At 30.3% G+C, this 20922-nt stretch overlaps 3 protein-coding genes across 3 annotated transcripts; 1 reads left to right on the plus strand and 2 right to left on the minus strand.

Moving 5' to 3' along the window:
* Positions 1-934: 934 nt before the first annotated feature.
* Positions 935-5977, minus strand: LOC116765241 (integrin beta-PS-like). Its single transcript, XM_032654662.2, has 8 exons — positions 5787-5977; positions 4865-5256; positions 4249-4747; positions 3797-4137; positions 3563-3706; positions 3095-3275; positions 2478-2874; positions 935-1396 (listed from the first exon to the last, which is right to left on the minus strand). The coding sequence occupies exons 1-8, from the start codon at positions 5913-5915 to the stop codon at positions 1197-1199; spliced, it is 2283 nt and encodes a 760-aa protein (XP_032510553.2). The 5' UTR covers positions 5916-5977; the 3' UTR covers positions 935-1196.
* A 1199-nt stretch (positions 5978-7176) lies between these two features.
* On the plus strand, positions 7177-10353 carry LOC116779725 (integrin beta pat-3-like). The gene is made up of 8 exons (XM_032674126.1): positions 7177-7423; positions 7495-7898; positions 7973-8474; positions 8548-8882; positions 8954-9061; positions 9142-9340; positions 9591-9984; positions 10136-10353. Exons 1-8 carry the CDS (start codon positions 7289-7291, stop codon positions 10336-10338), a joined length of 2280 nt encoding a protein of 759 aa, XP_032530017.1. The 5' UTR covers positions 7177-7288; the 3' UTR covers positions 10339-10353.
* Positions 10354-10424: 71 nt separating this feature from the next.
* On the minus strand, positions 10425-20805 carry LOC116779724 (putative leucine-rich repeat-containing protein DDB_G0290503). The gene is made up of 22 exons (XM_032674125.2): positions 20266-20805; positions 20036-20077; positions 19928-19960; positions 19834-19857; positions 19392-19415; positions 19177-19197; positions 19072-19113; positions 18976-18999; positions 18818-18905; positions 18654-18739; positions 18391-18510; positions 17457-18323; positions 17153-17342; positions 15107-16560; positions 14928-15032; positions 14654-14855; positions 11901-14569; positions 11570-11833; positions 11333-11480; positions 11103-11247; positions 10845-10968; positions 10425-10767 (listed from the first exon to the last, which is right to left on the minus strand). The coding sequence occupies exons 1-22, from the start codon at positions 20611-20613 to the stop codon at positions 10630-10632; spliced, it is 7158 nt and encodes a 2385-aa protein (XP_032530016.2). The 5' UTR covers positions 20614-20805; the 3' UTR covers positions 10425-10629.
* Between the last annotated feature and the right edge of the window lie 117 nt (positions 20806-20922).

Genomic DNA, 20922 nt, shown 5'->3' on the forward strand with positions numbered 1-20922 from the left:
AAATGTGCGCCGATTAAAAATACAAGTAGCTTATTTTGATATATTACAACATTTACTAAGTAATTTTGATATTTTTGTATGTTTCAGACAATATAAAAAAAATTAGAAAACCTCACTCATATCTTCTCATTTACCTTCGAAACATTGTAGCTGTAGAGTAGAAGGTTAAAAAAATTATTATGATCGTAAAAATATTATGCAATTTCTTTTTTTTTATAATGAATTGATAAACAATATTTGAAACATAGAACTGCAACTTTGCTATGATAAAAATAGCAGGAGAAGAAATAAAGGTGGAGGACAAAATAAAATCTTAAAAAATAAATATTAGGTTGCGAGTGCTGTTATTTTTATATTTTGTTTTTAATTATAATAAAAATTTTGAAGAATCTCGTAAGCGTCGATAAATGTATAAAAATAATTAAATAAGTTATATTATTATGTATAATAATAATACAAAAATCGTTTAAATTTCCTACGAGTATTTCAAAGTGTTATAAATACTCGAACCGTCCAACATCTTTCGAAAATTATACTTTGACTTTGTGTAGGTACACACTGGATTTACGATAATTAAAATTTTAGTTAAGTCCACATCTTTCTAACCGTAATTCTGTGTCTTTCTTATCGTCCAAAAATCACAATCGACAGAAAACTTCAAACAACAATCAATCCTTCGTTGAAAATAACTAGAAAGTACTATATAATATAAGTATAAATGTCTCGTCAGACTCGTTAAGGATAACTTACTAAAGACAATTATTGTCATTCCAACCAATTATTGTCATTTCCGACAAGTTGCAATATTCTCGTCGGAATATCCTATAATGTATCGGTAGAAGAGCTAAGGCAATGTTAATGTAATAATTGCAGCTTCCCACTAAAGCTGTCAAAAAATATTTTTTCCCTTATGAACTTAAGAAAATACCAAAAATACAATTTGCTTATTAATTTTTATTTTAAAATAGCTTGTCAATACAACACATAATATAAATCTTCACTCAATGCTTTCATATAAAATGCTATCAATATTAAAGTTACTTTACACGTAGAGAAAAAAACAGAAGAATAATTATTTACTTTTGTTAAAGAAGGAGGACAAAAAACAGTAACAGTAACAAGGTAAATTTCAAGAATACATGTTAGGTTCGCGCGAATTAGGATTTAACAATGAAGATGTTTGATTAATTTTTATGTTATAAGTGTCCTTGATACGAGGGGTTTCTGTAACTATGTAGCGGTGGTACGAAGAGGACGTTCTCAGTCTCAGTTTCGTTTACTTGTTGGAACAATTTTTCGTATTCCAAACGATCTCTCCGGTCCGTCCAATATTTCCACGCGATCAGAGTTCCCACTCCGATGAAGATCAGAGTAAACAAGCATATGAAACCTCGGACTGAAAATATTAATGTGTTCTGTTAAATATTGATTTATAAAAGTTGGTTGTGATGATTCGTTGTTTTTGTCTAAGTTGAAAAACTAAAAAAAAATAAACTCTCTGTTGAAGTTACAAACTATGTATTATATATTGAAATTTTCCGGGAAATTTTATTTCGTACTAAATAATAATTTAAATAAAAGCCTTCACTGTGTCAATACAGGTTAGGCCAATTTGGCATATATAAATTGTGCCATTTGTATTACAGACAATATTAACAATATTCTCTTATGGTACGATATAGGATTTTATTATACTACTAGCTGTGCCCTGGCACGGGTCGCTGTGAACAACAAAAGACAACATACTCGTATGTTTTATTAAAATTTAACTTTTCAATACTTGTGGGAGTACACAATATTTATCGTTTTCCCATTGTTTGGGTTGATACAGAGACTATCTGGTTTTCTAACACGGGAACACGCTACATGCTATTGTCCATGTGAAAAGCAATTGACATCCAAATCTAGACCACACGTTTCTAAAGATTGAGCTTGTGTTTTGTTAATTGTGACTGCGAACGCCAGTCGAATTGGGAACTGCAATCTTTTTAATTTAAATGGTGGTTCGGTCGGGATCATGGGAATTCCAGAAATGAACACATCTTCACCTTTGCAAAAGCCCCGTTTAAATGGTTGCTTCCATTGTGTTGGTCATTAATTTTTAACTGCAAGTTGTGTGCTGTTGCAGAGTTTTGGCTGGTTACTGGCGCACTTAGTATATGGGTATGTTAGTATCGTGAAAAATAGATAAAAACAATAGTTGAAACGTGTTGTATATCATGTCTAAATTTCAACTGTATCGCTGCAGAACATTTTGAGTTTATGAAGCATACACAAACCAACTTAAAATTTATATGTATATAGATTTATCATATCTAACGCAGATTATAATCATAATTGATATGATTGATCTCTTGACATATCAGACAGATTTTTTTTGATATTCTATGAAATAAAATTTTATTAATTGAACTGATCCTCGAATATTCAGCTTTTGCATAACGTTCGAATAATTAAATTGAGTTTTATTTACTTACTATAATTTGCTTCGATGCAATCAACATTCTTGTCCATAACGATTTCAATTTCATATTTGTCTTTTGAATATCTGTACAGGAATTTAGTATAACATCCCACATCAACTATGACTCTACTGCAATGGTACCAATCTCCTTCCGCTTGGACCATGGTCAGATTCTTTATTACTGTGATATTTAGGTTGTCTACAGGCTGGCAATCGTCGCTATTAAGGTGGCATAAAACGATTGGTTCTATGTTGATGCATTGTCTGTGGCGACATGATGATGGATCCTGATTATCTTGGGGACAGGAAAGTTGGCAGTCTGGTTGCTCTTTAGTCCTAACATCCCAATCGGAGATATCGTTGCATTTGCATCGACCGCATATGCAAACACCACGATTACTACATAATGTCTAAAATTACAGTTATGAATTAGTTCTAAAGTTATTTGTTATATGAAGTTTTTATATAAAATAGCTTGATGATTTCAATCTACTATATGAAAAGATTACTTAAAGAAAAAACCTTATCATCATCACCATTATCATAATCATCATCATAATATGTGCGGTGACCCCTGAGAGTATATTCCTAACAGTTTGTTCAACATAGGTAAGTAAACTCATAGCTTACCTGGTCATTACTTAAGCACTCCGCCTTGGAAGTGGAACAATCGCATACCGAACCAGTCCAGCCACTCTTACAGTTGCACTTTCCACAATCACATACACCTCTGAGAGGACCAGAACATAACTCGTTATCAGCGCCCCGCTCACAGCTGTGATCACTGCATTCACAGAACTTACCTTTGTATCTGAAAGGGAAGGATATAAAATTCTCTAATAACCTAAGCAATTTTTTAACTATTTTTGCTAAAATAAGGTAATGTTTGATTTGTAAATATTTTATAATTAAAACGCAATATATATATATATAAATCAATTTTTACAACTTTAGTGAGCCTTATTGCTCACATAAGTCTGTAAAATTGGTGTAGTACTGAAAAAAAATTCACATGCACATTGTGGAAATAATGTTAGAAACTCTTGAGATATTTTTCTCGTAGGTACTTTTATATTGAAATAAACTAATTCAATTTACCCATTCCTACACTTGCACATTCCACACTTGCAAGAACCACGGTTATGACATGTAGAGTTACTACCGGGAGCGATGCAAGTAGCTTCATCACTTGGATTTAAGGCGCTTGTAGTGTTTTGGCATTGACAACTATCACCGTAATATCTGAAATGTAATAAATAAAAAGTATTACTATAAATTAGCCATTAACACTATATAATATATATATATATATATATACATGTATACACTTACTTGTTTTCTTCACATTCACATATTCCACAATACAGGGAGCCGTGGTAATTGCAGGACGTTGAATTTTCTTCCCTTTTGCAGTCACATCGTTTTATAATAGATATATCTAATTCAATTTTTTCCTTGATACCTTCAAAAACAATATCCATCTTAACGCTATCAGTTTCAATGTACGACAGAAGTTTTATGGTCCCAGTAAAATGTTTCTCTTCGTAATGTACTACTTCGCAGTCTTCATATTGTCTATAAGCATTATAACAATCTGGATTGAAGAAAAATTCAAAATTCTTTCTATGTTCAGCGTCCATGTTTACTTTCAGTTTTAAATTTTGAGAAATTTCCTGAAATTAAAGAGGTCAAAAATTCTATAAAAAAGTTTTTTTTTTTTTATTATACTCAATAACAATATTTTCATCTTATGGAATATCTAGTTTTTTACAAGTAATATTTACCTCATAAACAGTTTTAAGCATGTTTGCAATTAGATCGCCACCGTATTTTGTTACTTTAGAGCCAGTAATAAAGTTCGTAAGTGATTTATAAATGTTCTTTGCTTCTTCATCGATGGCAAAAATGATAATTTTTTCATCCTCAGATGCCAGTTTATTTATAATACCGACTGAAGGATAGTCCATTACAGTTTCTTTAGAATATACATCATTTTCTAGATAACATTTGCCATCATACGGTTCAACGACACCTCCGAAAATTCCGTCACTAGCCGCGTGGAACGATGCTCCAGTGAAAACTAAAATGATTTTTCTAGATTCTTCTCGCCAACCAATCTGTTCTTTACATACAATAACTTGTGCGAGAGCATCTAATGTACCCTCTTGTTCATCATAGTTATAACCGAATGCTGTATCATTAATGGTTTTTTTAAAGGCCTCGGGATCATTAATGAGCTTTAGTCTATTGCGGAATGAGTAAGTGTTTGTGCTGTTTAGTACACTGAAACAGTAAATTGTTGTCAATCTTAACTTTATTGATATTAAGTGTTTTTTTTAAATGACTGTTTTTTTAATATGCCGATACTAGCTTTAATGTTAAGAGAATAAACTTACTCACTTAGTGAATGGCAACAAATTTTTGTCTACAAAAGATCCCATTCCCAAATAAACATTATCAGTCATACTTTTCATCATCTGATATATACTTTCAGTCTGCTTAACAATTTCATTCTTAACAGATGCCATTGAAGCCGAACCGTCTAAAAGAAAATATAAATCCACTGGATAGTTTTGCGCTTTTCTAAACGAGAAATCAAAATCAATGACATCTCCAGGTCTGATATTTATTTGTATCTGCTGTGGTTTCATATGAATCACTTTGCCTCTTTCTGATGAAAAATCATTGTTTGTAATAACTTTAACAACACTTTTTGGGTTTATTATAGTGTTTGGGCACCAGTTTTCCAATTGTTCTGCCGCCGATTTACATTTGGTGTCATTAAATTTGTGCTGAAAAAAAAATTTATTAATCATTGCTGAAGTTTATAGCCTGTTTTACATATTTATTGTAATTTTCCAATGAAATTAAACCTTTATAATGTAGATATGAATCTTGTGGAATAAGAAAAGGACGTAATTAATAAATTTTAAGTAATTATTTAACTGAGACGGTGGGTAGGTACGTTTTTTTTTAATTTCAACTGGATAGTGCTTGACTATCATTCAACCTGTAGGAAGGTGGAAATCAAGTCTTAGTTGGTGAACGCACTATGTCAGTAACAGCAGGTTTGCCCTTTTTTTGAAGACGGCCAAGTTATAATTCGAAGGAAACACAGGCAGGCATGCAGGGAAACTATTCTAACCCTCTGCTGTCCTTATGAGGAAGTTAGAATGAATCTATCGAGATACCACATTTAAAAACTTAGTACGCAGATACAAAATCCTTTTTTTTTCACGCAAAGATACCTGAAGCCACAGAAAGTGACGTTCATTATTCATTGTTCCTAAATATGAACGAGGTATAGAAAAATAGTACTCACACTGTCGCACCAAACGCACTTATTGGCATCCCTAATGCAGTTGTGGCAGGTTTTGTGCTGTTTACACAGGTCTATAGATGACGAACATCGAAAAACGAAACAAATTGCGAAAAAATATATCACTCGCATATTTCAAGTTTTCTGAACAGAAATAAATAATGTAACATGTTGAACGAAGCATTTCAGATCAATTGAGGAAAATTATATAATAAGGAAAAATTGTTCTAAATTTAATTAAACTTTACCCGGACTTTGTTTAAGGCTGCCTATAAAATACACAGTACATTTTGATACAAAATTTTAATAGAAGCAAAATATTCCAGTTTTCCTAAATTCAAATTACCCAAATAGCAATAACGTTTCAGAAATGAAAAAGTATAACATATTTCTTAAGAAACGTTAAGAAAAAATTATCATCTGTAAAATAAGCCTAGTTAAAAAAAATAACAACCTTTATATATAAAAAAAATGTTAACAGTATTGAACATAGCAAGAAAAAAATCAATTTGGTTAGAAATAAAAATGTCATATAATAGTATGAAGCCTATATAAGAGACTGATCATTGATATATAAAACAGGAAAAATATAACCGCATTAAAAAAAAATATCGGTTTCAAAAAAATAAATAAAAACAACTATAAAATTCCCATCTAAAATTAAATTAAACACAAGAATTTGCTCTTGTGTTTATAGTTTTAAAGTAAATAGAAATTACATAAAGTAGACGTAAAAAACACCCACCTTTTTTATTTTCAATATTTACTAATTAAATTTTATTTTATACTAAAAAAATATTATATGTACATATTTTTTTATTGGTATTTAAACAAATGGGATCAATGAATTTTATTATTATGGTTAGGTTAGGTTATAAAATTAACCAGTATTTCATTAAAAGTGCATGTAAGTAGGTTTTATTAATGTTGGAGTATATACATACATATAAATAATAATGAACGTCCCCTTTTTAATTCGCATATTAAATTAAAGTGCCCATTAAAGGAAAACAACATTGAAATCTATTTTAAGCATTTGTTATCTCCAACACTAATTATGTGTTAACAAAATAAAGCCACAATAAAAGAAATATATTCTTTTAATTTAAAATATTTATACGGAATAAATCTATTATTAAATTTATTTACTTTTATAAATATTGCTTTTCCATATAAATGAACTGATCGGTATTTAAAATATATGCGTATTTACATAACTTGCTTAATGTCTCATAGTCATAAACAATTCTAGATACTGCTTTACATATTTTGAACACGTATTATAAAAAATAAAACAAAAACATATTGTTCCAAAAAATAAATTAAATAAATCGCTTAATTGTTATAAACATGAAGGAAATAATAACATTATACACATAGTTATGTTTCAGTTAGACGCATACATTCAAGAATAATGGATTCCTGTTTTCCTTGATACATATTATTTATTAATCTTGCATTGGTATCTACAAGTACACAGCAATGAAATAACTTTGAATTATAAAATGCATATTTTGTATCAAATAAGTTTAGTGTTGTGTTGTTTTACACTAATATCTTGTGAATCGAATTGCCACAATTTTGATACGTGTGGCGGGTGTATTGGATACGCATTTGATAGATGCGTTTGGTGTGCGGCTGTTAGTATTAAATTCGTTTTGTGCTATTTCTTTGATGAACAAATTATAAGAAATATTTTAATGTTTCACAGAAAAATCATTCGGAACGAAGATGTCAGTCCAAAAGTACTTTACCTGCTAACGCTACCTGGTGTGGTGAAGCTGTCTATGACCCAGAGTTTAATAAAAATGTAATATCAAACGAAAATTTTAATACTGGACAGGATGGAATGAAAACGGTTCAATTTAGACCACAGAGCATCAAAATAAAGGCTCGTCCTGGGGTACCGGTTGATTTTATGATGTCTTACAAACCTGCAACAGATTACCCATTAGACCTTTATTACCTGATGGATTATTCAAAAACAATGCAAGTACATGCCACAACATTAATGGAACAGGGTTACAAGATTTATAAGGAGCTACGCAAACTAACTAATAACGTACGTTTGGGCATAGGAAGTTTTATCGAGAAACCTGCTTTACCGTACGCTGAGTAAGTCATGTATTCCCAAACATGTCTTTTTAATCAATAAATATAGATTATTCATAATCTTTTTAATATTTCAGTATTTCTGTGGCTGAGTCGTATTCTTTTAAAAACCATTTGTCGTTGACGGATAATATGACATTATTTGAAAGAGCTATAAACGAGACCCTATTCGGTAGTAATTATGATGATCCAGAGGCAGGTTTCGATGCACTAATGCAAGCAATGGTCTGCATTAAGGAAATTGGTTGGAGGGAAAATTCAAGAAGAATTATTGTACTTAGCACTGATTCAACATATCATAGTGCAGGTGACGGAAAATTTGTGGGCGCGGTCTTGAAAAATGACATGCAGTGTCATCTTGATGGGAATATTTATGGAGATATGTCTTTGAAGTTTGATTATCCATCTGTTGGTCAAATAAATAATATAGCGTCAAAAAATAACTTTAAAATTATTTTTGCGGTGGAAAAGAAAGTCATGCGCGATTATAAAGCTTTAGAGAAGAAAATTCAGGGTTCGAAGTATGTAGAATTGAAAACTGGTTCTAAAATTGTGGATATGATAAAAAAGGAATATTTGGTAAGTAAATTAGGTAGGTCAGTTTTAACATAATCAATAACATAATATATAAAAAAAACATATTGTTTTACAGGAATTAGTTAGAACTATAACATTAGATGCTTATAATATTCCATCACTCATGGAATTAAATTATGAACCTGACTGTAGTAGCGGTGCCTGTAACGTAGAACACAATAAAACTTTGAATATTAAAGGCACGTTGACTGTCAAATCCTGTCCAGAAAACAAAGAAGTAACCCATTCTCTTATGATTGGACCTTTATCTTTAAACGAAAAGTTAAATATTGAGATTGAAATAGATTGTGAATGTGAATGTGAGAAAGTGAAAAATCGTGAAGAAAATTCAAAATTATGCAGCGAAAATGGAACCTATCAATGTGGAGTTTGTAAATGCAATGAAAATAGGTGCCTATATATTTATAGTTACCTTAACTATGTAAAGTTGCATTTAATTAAATAATACTTTTTTTTTACAGATCTGGCGATATTTGTCAATGTGTTGGAAATTCAGTTGATACGGGAGATCGAAATAAATGCAAAGCAAACAATGACATTTTCCCATGTAGTATGTTTGGTACTTGCAGGTATTTAAATAAAGACTGGACTTTTAGTCCCTTATAAGTATTTTTAGATTAAGAAGGTTATAGATATTTCGAAATTCTAGATGCGGAAAGTGCGAATGTCCAAAAGGATTTTCTGGAGCTTACTGTGAATTTAATGATAATGCATGTCCAAGTCCTGGGGGTTTGATATGCGCAGGACACGGTAACTGCAGTTTTGGAAGGTGCATCTGTGAACCTCATTGGACTGGTGAAGGTTGTAAATGTCCCGAAAATAGGTGTATGGCACCGTACTCCCAGGAAGTGAGTATGGAATAACTCTTTACCTCATAGTATAATAACAGTTTTCATTATAATTTGAGTGTCAATGCACATGCATCTTTTATATTTTTCTACCTCATTTTGATTTAAAATCATTTAATATTTAAATTTTTATTTCTCTTCTATTTTATCCTGTTTTTTTTTGCCTACAAAGTCATATTTTAAAGAAAGAATTTCGAACTGTTATATGTAAATACCAAACTATGTAAATAACTTTATTACTTTTATCCAGATATGTTCAGGGAACGGGGATTGTGTATGTGGTGAATGTAAATGCAAACCTATGGCTAACAATAATATATGTTCCGGCAAATTTTGTGACGATTGCGAGGAGCTAGCCGCAAAGAGATGCAAAGAGTTAGAGGAATATGCTTATTGTAATTATAATGCAAATAAAACGATTTGTGATGAGAAATTTAACCACACGGACACTGAAGTTATATTAGTGAACAAAACAGAAATTTACTCAGCCGATTGGTACATGGCCAAGATGTGGTGCAGAAAATATCTTGATGATGGACGGATATTAGTTTTTAAGTATCATTATCCGAATTCAACTACTACGTCCTCACTTTTGCTTATCATCCAAAATGAATTGGATATGAAATCTCACGTGAATTTATGGAGTACGTTTTTCGTTAATTTAATACACATACTTTATTTTCGCTTGTTCGGTGTTTGTTCTTAAAATATCAGTGGTAAACCAATGTTTACCACTGATATTTTGGTCTTGGTCTTGGTCAATACCAATACTATAATAATTCTTTAACATTACAGTCGCCGGTGGGAGTGTTCTTGGGTCTGTCCTGTTGATTGGCTTGGGCACTGTTCTTATCTGGAAAGTTTTAATTGACATGTATGATAGAAGAGAATATCAGAACTTCATAAAGTCATCTACAGCCGCTGGTTACAATGTTGAGAATGTTGTGTACAATCCACCAATTGTTACTTATAGGAACCCAATGTGTGAATCCAAATAAAATATTTTCGATATCCCTCAGTGTTTTAGATACACGACGTATATATTTTTTAATGTATAATTCTTTATGTCAACAATAAAACGAAATTAAATTTTAGATATTTTATACCATTGTAAATTTCTCACCATACACATAAATAAATACATATAAATAATTTATAAAACACTTGTAAAATAAATCAAAAATCATTTGTAATTTCACAACAGCCACATTGACGCCGGTTCTTGTAAACGGTATATTTTTTATCATATTAATATTTTTACATTAATATTATCTTTTAATTTACTCTTGTTATATGTTATATCTTTCTCTTTTTCTGTAAATTCGAAAATGTTGACGATCGTGAGAGCGCTTCAGTCTAGTAGGTGTTTCGTCATTTAACAGTTTTTTGTCTCTGTCCTCATCGGCGTCCAACTTAGCAAGCACAGCCTGGAAACGAAACAAACGTGTTTAGTTCATTATTTTTAAGTTAAATAAATAACAAAAACATGCTAAAAACTGCTTACTCTATTGCTCTCCATTTTCGTACGTTTTAGTTTTAAACCTGGTTTTGACATTTGCGGTTGTAAGTCCCCTGCAGAACATCTCGTTCCCAAGGTAATATTGCAACTAACCGAATTGCAATTACACCTAAAATAAAAAATAAGTATTTTAAAGTAGTCGATGTAATTGGTGAAGTTTATTTAGTTACCAGCTGTATATCAAAATAAAGACAACCATTATAAAGTAAGACTAACTATTTTCGGATATAATTAAGTACGTACATTTCTTTTCTGGTAGTACAGGGCCGTTGAGTTGCCTCCTCCATTGGACTGTCATCATGCGTTTCAGGAGGAGTCTTGCACACGGCTTCCCTTACCTCTTGTAACCGTCTATACTCTTCAGCCACTTTACGATCAAGTTCAGCCACTGTTTATATTATTAAGTGTTATTGGCTTGTCGATACTGAAATTAACACACTATAAATAAGTTTTATGTTAAAAGGAAAACTTACTATGCTTTTCTGTTTTTCGTTGTTTGTTTATCAATTCGTTTTCTAGGAAGTCAAACTTTTTTTGAAGAGCTTCTTCTTTATTTAACTTCATTTTCCATGTGTTACAAACCTTTAGATGAAGAAATGATAATTCTTGCGCATCCAGAGACTAGTGGAAATAATATTAACGTAATTATTTAGTTAATTATGTATAAAAAGAAAAGTGTAATGAGAGTAACAACCATTTAAATTTCTTACCTCAACATTGGCCCCCAAGATCTTATTAGCGATGTACCTTAAATATGTTTGCTCCGCATTCTTTCTTTGTTCAACATCGACTTGCTCGAAAATGTTGCGTATTGTATCCGATATATTCATATCAAGAGAACAAGTGCAGGGTCCATGGGACCGACGTTTTGGTCTAACATTATATGCCTCTATATCAGTTTTCGTTAACAATCTCTCCTCTATACGTCCTTTGTTTTTCTTTCTTTTACCTTCGTGACTTAACATTTTTGGTTCCTTAAAAAATCAATTAATATTTGAAACTATTCATGAAAAAGAAAGGAATTTTTAGTCTATTAATTACCTCATCTACTTTTTCTGGATATTGAAGCTTTAGTTTCATTTTAAGAGATTGGTTTTCTTTTTCCAGCTTCTCCGCTTTACGCATTGCTTCTATACTCATGGATCTTAAATTTTCAATTTCATTCTCATGAATTTTTACAATATCGTGTAACGTTTCCTCGTGTAAACTTTGAATGCTTGCAACTCCTTGATTGTGCTCATTTATAATACTTTTAACATTACAATCATATTGCATTTTAACAGCATCTATTTTCTTTTTGTAATCTTTTTCTATATTTTCTAAGGTATTTGTAAGTTGTTGAATTTTATTTTCATAGTCCTCTACTGTACTTAGCTTTGCCAATGTACCATAATCTCTTACCGATTTAAAAAGCTTTGGACTAAAAGTTGACATTGTTCTATACTCAATAGATGACAGGTTTGAACTTAACTGTTTAGCCGGACTAACACAGTTACTATTGTAAATTTGTTGGTCACTGTAACTCTTAGGTAATGCTCTAATATTGTTGTATTGTTCTAAATTATTAGACTGATATTCGTTCTGCACTGCGTTTAAAATATATTGTAAACCTTTATTACTTTCAACATTAAAATCATTACCATGACTATGTAAATGGTTATTTAAAGTCTTGCTTAAAACTTCGCCATTATTTCGAATTAAATTATGATGTGATTCCTCTGATAATTCGGCTTTCTTTTCATACCGTTGCCTGGTATTTCGGTCTGTTTTGTTCTTATAATTTATTTGCTTTTCACCTTGTCTGTTTAAAATAGGGCTCGTAGAAGTTTTATTTAGAATGACATCTTTCAATCGACTTTTTACAGTCAATAAGTTTTGGTCTATGTTGTTACTGTTGCTACTACTAATATTTGTGTCCGAGTATACTGCTCGGGTAGGTGACAAATATATACCTTTGGTATATGAATCTAGTGATCTTTTGTCAGCTATGGATGTTATCGTTGAAGGGCTGCCGCCTGTTACTCTTGGCATTTTTATATGTAATCTTGGTTTTATGCTGTCGTCATCTCTGTCTTCGTATTCATATTTTGGAATTAGATTATTTTTGCGTCTAATATCTTTCCTTTCAGCTAATGCTAGGCTGAGGGGTTCAATTGAAGTAGCAGTTTCATTGTCAAATGGTAAATTAGGGGATTGTGGCGATTCATTTTTATTTCCACTTCGATAGTCATAAATGCTTTCTGTATCTGTGTAAATAACGAAGAAATCTTTATCTGTTTGAGAGTCAATTACTGGACTACTGTGTCTAACTTCGTTATCCTTATTGATACTTTCATCAATGTCATCGATATTAATGTTTTCATTCGTACCGGCAAGCGATTTAGAATCCCAAAATGTTCTTTTGTTCGATTTTGTTTCAATTGGACTTGGTGCTTTAAGTGTTGTATTATAAATACTAAGAATGTTGTTATTTTGTGGAATTAGTGGCGCATAACCAGGAGTTATCTCGGGAGCGTAATGCCTTAAAAGCTCATTGCTTAAACTTATAGTTTCTTGATTTTCAATTTGAGTTTTATTTTCTTTTAATAAGTTGATCGAACATTGCTCTACCTTGCTGGTACTTAGTCTTTTTATTTTAAAATTAATATATATGTCTTTTACAACATTTATATTTGGTTCAACCGCCGCTGATAATATTTGAACTTCATTTAGATGTCTTGGGGGAGAGATCGAATCTGACTTTATATTATTATTGTCAGACCTATCGTTTAAATTGACGGGGGGTTCCGGTAATTTATACATTGTATATTTATGTGCTTTATTGCCATGAAATGAGAAACCGATGTCATTTTGGGTTGCTTTTGAGTTATTAAAATTCGTTTGTGTTGATTTTTCTTCCAAATTCATTTTTCTATCAAACAAATTTGTTTGATTGCCGAAATCACTCATTTGTTTATTATTAAACCTCTTGAGATTATCCTCAAGAAGGTGGCATTTATCTACCTTTTCTTGAATAGTTAATTCTAAGCCGTTTATGATGTCAGCGTATTTTATTTTTTCGTTCTGATTGTTTTCATTGCTTTCTTTTATTTTCTTTTGTAGAATCGAAATCTCATTTTTTAATTTAAGGATTTCATCTTCTTTTGACTGTTTTATTTTGTCAGATATTAAAGTTTGATTTAACATTTCTCTTTCTAAGTCTTGAATTATATTTTCACGATTATTTTCCTCTTCTTTCAATTTATTTTCAAAATATTCTACCTGTTGTTCAAGGCGTGTTCTAGCGGCTTTGGCTTCTTCCTTTTCCTCTAGAATTTTTTGTCTTTCCTTTTCAGCTAATATTTTAGCTTCATTAGCTTTTGTTTTAAGTAGCTGGTAAGATGCTTGCACATTTAATAGAGTTTTCTCCAAAGAAGTGTTTTTATTATTTATTGATTTGCTAATGCGATCAAGAGATGTCACTATATCATTTATTTTGCTCGAGGGGTTTAAAGTACTGTCCCCAGTACTTTTAAGTTCTAATTGCTTTATTTCTGATACCAAAATGAGTCTTTCATTTTGGAGATGTTCAATTTGAGCAATAAGTTTGTATTTATCTTGAATGGATTGTTCAGACTCTAGTTTTGTATTTGAAAGTTGACTTTCGAGATATGCTTTTTCATCTTGTAATTTCGTTAACTCTAATTTAATATTATGTGTCGCCTTCGATTCTGAAAAAGTAAGAAACAATTAAGTAAATCAAAGTGCTCTTACTTCTAAAAAAATCATATTAAAAGTTTTATAATTCAGCTTACGATGAGCTTCCACAGTTTTAAGACACTGATCCAGGTTTTCGTAACTCAAATGTTTTATTTCTTCTCCTGTTTCTACGACTTCTTCTAAATCTTTATGCAACTTCCTTATTTCGTCTTCTAGTTCATTAATATGATTTTCGAGTGTTGTAATTTTTTTATCTCTTGCAATAATGTCTTCATTTAAGTTGTTTATTAAATAGTCCTGCAAGAATTTCAAAGTCAGCAAAACCTATTATTATTAAAAAAGATACCTTATGTGATTTTGAAAGGTTACCGATTCTTCGAGTTTATTTAGTAAATCTTCTATTCTTTTGTATTGAGAATGCTTTTCTTCTTTCAACAAAGCTATTTCTTTTTTAACTTCATCATAATTGTCTTTCTGTAATTAAAAAAAAATATCGTTTTGTGTATAGATTCATTAGAAATATTACTCCTTGACTTTTTATATTTTACCTTATCTCGAGCTTGTATTAAAACACTCTCAAGTATTTCTTCTTTTTGGTTATTATCTTGTTCTAATTTATGTAAATCGCTTAGTTGTTCATTCAAATCCTGCTGCAATTTTTCTTTTTCTATAATAGTTTGTTGGTATGCTCTTTTTAATTCATTTAATTCAGTTTCTAAAGGCTCATAAAATTTAATCTTTTCCATTAAAGCTGCACTTTCTTTTTTTAAAGCTTGGAAATTATTATTTATAGTTTCATTTTCATTCTGTAGGGCAGAGAGATTACTTTTTGCTGATGTTTCTCTGAACTGCAATGTTTTCATATTATTATTTAGAATTTGATTTTCTTCTATAACTTTTTCCAAGTTATTATAGAGACTATTCATTTCAGAAGTTTTATTGTTGAAGTCTTCCAACAATTTTTGCTTTTCCTCGGATAATTCTGAATATTTGTCATGCAAATCAATTAATTCTTTTTCAATAGATTTAATTTTTATAAGATCCAAATTTTTACGATTATTTTCTTCTTCTAGATTGCTTACATTTTTAAGAAGTTCTTGAATCTTATGATCCTTTAGCAAAACTTTTTCTTCCAAGATATTTTTTGTACCAATTAAATTTTGGTAAGCTTTATTTAATTTAGTAAATTCGTCTTGTATATTTTCAGATTGATGTAACTGATCTATTAAGATGTCACTATTCTTCTTAGTAAGCTCAACAACATGTAACATACCATTAATTTCGTCATTTTTTAAGTCTAAAGCTCGTTTTAGATCTTCGTTTTCATCAATTAGCCTATTGTTATCCTCTTGTAATTTGTGTAACTTACACTTAATTTCTTCAAAGTCTTTAAGTTTAGATTCTAAAACTATGCTGCTTTTACTTGCTACATCCAAAGATCTTTTCATATTTCTATTTTCGTCTTGTAAGCTTTGTATACTCTCAAAATGAATGTCTCGTAATCCCTCAACTTCTTTTAATAAATTTTCATTAATACTCTCCGTGTCTAAGAAGTCTTTTGTAACAGTCGGTACATCTAATTTACTATTAACTTCATTGATATTATTTTGAGTATTGCTCGGTTGTTTTTGTAAGTCATCAAATTGTATACTTTTTAAAATCTCCAAACTTTCTTGTTTCGCTAAACGAATAGAACTTAATGCAACTCTTTGTTCATTTTTAAGTGATGTTAAACTGTTACTAAAGTTTCTTTCCATATCTATTATTTTATTGAACAGTTCTTTATTTTCGCTACGTTTATGATCAACTTCATTCATCAAATTATTTACTTCTTGAGATTTAGAGGATAAAATTGTATTCAAATTTTCTATTGCCTTTGATTTTATATCTATGTCATGATTGAGTTGAGTATTTTTATCTTCCAATTTACTGATTTGATCTTGAAATTCCTCTAAATATTCTTCTAAATAATGATTTCTTTGCACAGCTGTTTCATATTTACCTTAAAAATAAAATGTACCGGTTAAAGCCCATAATGAACACATTTACATGTACAGAGTGACAACAGTGATTTCATTATAATTGGTGCAATAATTCTTCGAGTCATTCTAGGTGCAATAAGTCTACGAGTCTTTCAAGGTGTTTATCTTGTCTTATTCTTTTATGCTGTACCTAGCAAATAATCGTAGTAACCTTCTTACAAGATACCCAAGCATTTACTTCACCCTTTTTATTTAATTACTATAGTTTTTGCTCTACATTTATTAGTTTCATAGCCTCTAGCTTTAACTAGTCTACGCATAACTTATTTTAAATTATAAAGAATGGACCAAAAAGTTCTGGAAGAACTACAAAACGTTTTGCAATTTTATTAATATAATAATAATAAAATTATTATTCCTCCTTACTTGGATAAATGAAAAATTAATTTAAGTAACTTTATTAATATATCAAATAATTTTCTGCCACCCTAGCTAACAAAAACGTTTTATTATATTAATAGTACTGACCATTTTTGTAACAATGAATATACCAATGAATAGGTTACAGAATTCGATACAATATTTAGAACTTTGAAACCATAAATATAAAACCTTTCAAATCCTCTACATCAAACTTGAGTTCATTGATAAGTTCAAGTTTCTTTTGGTACTCTTCCTGAAGGTATTGTTTTTCTTCTTCATTGCAGCATATCGCGTCTTTGAGGTTTTTAATTTGTTCCTTTTGAGCTTCGATATTGTCAAGAAGCTCTATGGAACGTGATGCTTCTTCAGATGTTGGTGTCTGTAACAATTAAATTTAACGTCGCTTGCCCATATTTTATATGTTTGTTAGACAATTATGTGCGAAATTATTACGATACTTAAAAGTTAATATCATCTGTTTATATGAACTTACTTTATTAATTTCTTGCTCTAAAAAGTTATCTATTTGTTGTGATAAACTTCTTATTTGCTGTTCCTGACACATTATTTTGCACTCGTATTCTTTGACTTTGCACACTAAGTTATTTTTTTGTTTTTCAAACATTAAAGAGGCTTCCGTAATTTTTTTCTCTAACCTAACATTCTCATTTCTGAGTTCATCTATAGCCTCACATTTTATCTTATTGATTTCTTGCTCAGCTTTTAATTTTGTTTCTAAGTTTAATGTTTCCTCAGTGAGGATATAATAATTTTCTTTTAACTTATCCAGATCTTCTGAACGTTTCTTGAAAATTTCTTTTTCTTTCCACATCTGGTTATACTCTTGAAGTTGATTTTGCAAACATTGACATTCTTGCTCTAAATTTACATATTTTTGGCACTGAATAAATATGTTATCTCGTTCATGCTTCAAAGTCTCGTAGCAATTTAACAAGTCATCATAGTTTGCTTGTAAATTCTTTAATCGATTGATATTTTCAGCGTCTATATTATAATTGTCAATATTATAAGGATCGTCCAATTGCTCATCTTCATTTCTTGACGTTATATCTTCTTTGCTTAAAATTTCTTGCATTTCCTGATGTTGCATGATGTCTGCAACTAGTTGGGCTCTTTTACTATCAATATCTATATTGGGTTTATTATTTTCCATAGATGTTAAAGCAAATGTTGTTTCTACATGTGTTAGAATTTCGGCTCTATAACACGAACAATCCTCGTGTGTTGAACGTTCCTGTGTGCAAGGAGCTATCAGAGCGAGGCTAAATTTCTCTAATACTTTCATTTTAAATAAAATTTTGCCTGTTATATCTATACATCTCGTGTCTTTTCCAGCAGTCTGTAAAATAAAGACTATTTAAATAAAATGTCAAAAGAAAATCTATAAAGAATATTTTATGACTTACCAATAAATCTAAATATTGTTTGTATTTCTTGTTTTGACATAAAATGCCAAATATCTTTTCAAGAGCCGTATATATGTGAGCGTATATACAATAAGGTTCACATACGTCGTTCTCCATTACCTAAAATGAAAACTGAGTTATTCAACATCTACTTGGAATAAATTTAAATCCAACAAAGTTATGCAAGATTCTTGATTTTTTTATGAAAAATATTTTTTTTTGCTTTTTTTATTAATAATAAATTTACAAAAAACATGCATCACCGCTATAGTATTCTGCATAGCACTTAATTTCGCGTCTTTGTTTATAATCAGTTCTTTCATTTCATCTATTCTGCTGTCATAAGCAGCTGAAATAAGTTAACATCCAATTAGTTTTTATTTTTTTTCTTATTATTATTTATATTTATATTCATGACGGTACATACAAGTGCTCGCATCACATACGCAAGGCGGAGATCCTATCTGGTTACATTTAGCTTCCATCTTAGACATCGGTTCTTTTTCCACAATCCACTAGAAATTTATTTACTTATCTAAATATCCCTTTACATGCTTATTAATAGAATAATATTAGTCCCGTTACCTCATCGCCTCCAGATTTTGCAGTCTAAAAATGTATGAATTATTTAAAAATACATGAAGGGATTATCTACATACTTAATAAACAAGCGTGAAATACCTCTTTCTCTTTTTCTATGTCTTTCTCCTTAAATTTCTCAACCTGTCAAAATATGTTTTTAAATAGTATTCAAATTAAATTACATTTAATAGGTAGCTTACTTACCTCTTGGGAGTATTTTGTGGACTGCAAAAAAAAGATAATGTAATTAAGATATATTTTAGTAATATATACAATTTTGAAAAAAAAAAAATATTAAATGTACATTACTCTTAAGTTATGCTGTAATAAATTGAAAAATTTTGAGGTATGTGATTGCAGTTCAATGTATGTAACTATTAATAAAAATTGTCTGAATAGAAAAATAAAAATGTTTATACCTCATCGCCTCGTGATTTTCCTGTCTGAAAAATTATTCAAATTAACATTAAGATATTCTAAAAGTATAAAAATATTTTTGTATTCCAGCGGGAATGTGTTCTTCTAGAAAACGACATAAGTCATAACTGGTGACTCTAGTTAGGAACAATGATGAGTAGCTATAAAATTGTGAAATGACAACAATTCGTATCGGTAACTTCGGATCTTCCTCGCAAAAATTGTCAAATAAACAATTTGAATTTTATAATTAAAACATTCCTATCTCGTATTATATTGAATCCGTCATGGCTATGATTTCATTTTATTAATCTAGCCATTATTTCAGACACAAATTAACTTTAATTTTACTATTACTTCAAAGTTCATTAATAATAACCTTTACTACGATTTACTTCGAGGTTACATTTTACCCTAAAAAAGTTATAATTTGATAAAAATTACCTCATAAGCCTCAGAATCAACGCCCTGAAATAATAAATTTTAGGGTAAATTTTTTTGATATTCATTGAGTAATTAAAACATTATAAGAAATAACCTCGGTGTATCCAGAAAGATCCAAGTCCAAACACTGAAATAAGAAAAAAGTCATAGCCTTATATTATAAAAGCTTCCATGAAACACCTGCCAAAGGCTTAGAACTCACCATATCATCTAACTCTTTGTTGGCCGCTTTTATTGCGGCGTGCTAAAATGAAACAACGGATGTTATGTTTAAATAAGAAAAATAGCCTCCAAAATAAAGATTATTCTTTTCGAGATATTGTAACGACTTCAATGTTAAACATGTGTTCTTTTTAATATTTTCGTTTTGTGATATCTATATCAAAGTCTAAAGCGATTTATCGTATCATTTTAGTTAATATCTAAACTTACAGCACTTGCTATTTCACATTTTTGTTCACAAGTTAGTTCCAATTGATCGTAAGCTGCTATCATTTGTTCAAATTCGTCAATCTTACGCCTCAATCTTGCTATTTCCGCATTCTTCACCGTCATCAGAGTGTTGACGATGACGTCGGTCGGTACGTATTTCGGACGGACAGTTTCATTATTTCGCTTTATAATTTCAACCAAATGTTCAGTTTTATCTGAACAGAAATGGGACCAAGCTCTTGCGTCCGTACATGATGCGTACGTTTTTAGTTTACCCTCATTCCTAGCCGGTAAGTCAAATAGGTCGTATTCATTGAATACTCGTTCCCTTTTCGTGATAAAAGACATAGCCGAAAACTTTAACCACTATCAATAAATATAATTTTTCTAAGCATATAGGTATAAAAATTAATTGCTACTTTTCACTGCCATCCATTGTAGGCATAATTATACAATTTAAATTATTATTTTTCTTATTTATTGTAGACTGTAAATAATGTAAATATCAAATATTTTTATTTGACATCAGAAATCCAGACGGAATGATTTTGAACAGAACGTCAATTTAAATGTATGTGTTTTATTTGTCTATAGATATTCTTTGTATATATTGCCAGTAATATCACTTAATATGTATTTGCTACAAAGATCTTCATG

The sequence above is a fragment of the Danaus plexippus genome, chromosome 2 (assembly GCF_018135715.1).
Source record: "Danaus plexippus chromosome 2, MEX_DaPlex, whole genome shotgun sequence".
NCBI lineage: Eukaryota > Metazoa > Arthropoda > Insecta > Lepidoptera > Nymphalidae > Danaus > Danaus plexippus.

What these genes read in the sequence shown, in the direction of transcription:
- LOC116765241 (XM_032654662.2), bottom strand. Translation starts at nt 5,915, where the DNA reads ATGCGAGTGATATATTTTTTCGCAATTTGTTTCGTTTTTCGATGTTCG. An exon ending in AATTTGTTGCCATTCACTAA is followed by an intron (nt 4,748 to 4,864) that starts GTGAGTAAGTTT and finishes TTACTGTTTCAG; the next exon opens with TGTACTAAACAGCACAAACA. An exon ending in TGTGAATGTGAAGAAAACAA is followed by an intron (nt 3,707 to 3,796) that starts GTAAGTGTATAC and finishes ATTACATTTCAG; the next exon opens with ATATTACGGTGATAGTTGTC.
- LOC116779725 (XM_032674126.1), top strand. Translation starts at nt 7,289, where the DNA reads ATGCATATTTTGTATCAAATAAGTTTAGTGTTGTGTTGTTTTACACTA. An exon ending in TGGCACCGTACTCCCAGGAA is followed by an intron (nt 9,341 to 9,590) that starts GTGAGTATGGAA and finishes ACTTTTATCCAG; the next exon opens with ATATGTTCAGGGAACGGGGA. An exon ending in ATCTCACGTGAATTTATGGA is followed by an intron (nt 9,985 to 10,135) that starts GTACGTTTTTCG and finishes TTAACATTACAG; the next exon opens with TCGCCGGTGGGAGTGTTCTT.
- LOC116779724 (XM_032674125.2), bottom strand. Translation starts at nt 20,613, where the DNA reads ATGTCTTTTATCACGAAAAGGGAACGAGTATTCAATGAATACGACCTA. An exon ending in AATGTGAAATAGCAAGTGCT is followed by an intron (nt 20,078 to 20,265) that starts GTAAGTTTAGAT and finishes GTTTCATTTTAG; the next exon opens with CACGCCGCAATAAAAGCGGC. An exon ending in TAAATAAACTCGAAGAATCG is followed by an intron (nt 14,856 to 14,927) that starts GTAACCTTTCAA and finishes AAATTCTTGCAG; the next exon opens with GACTATTTAATAAACAACTT.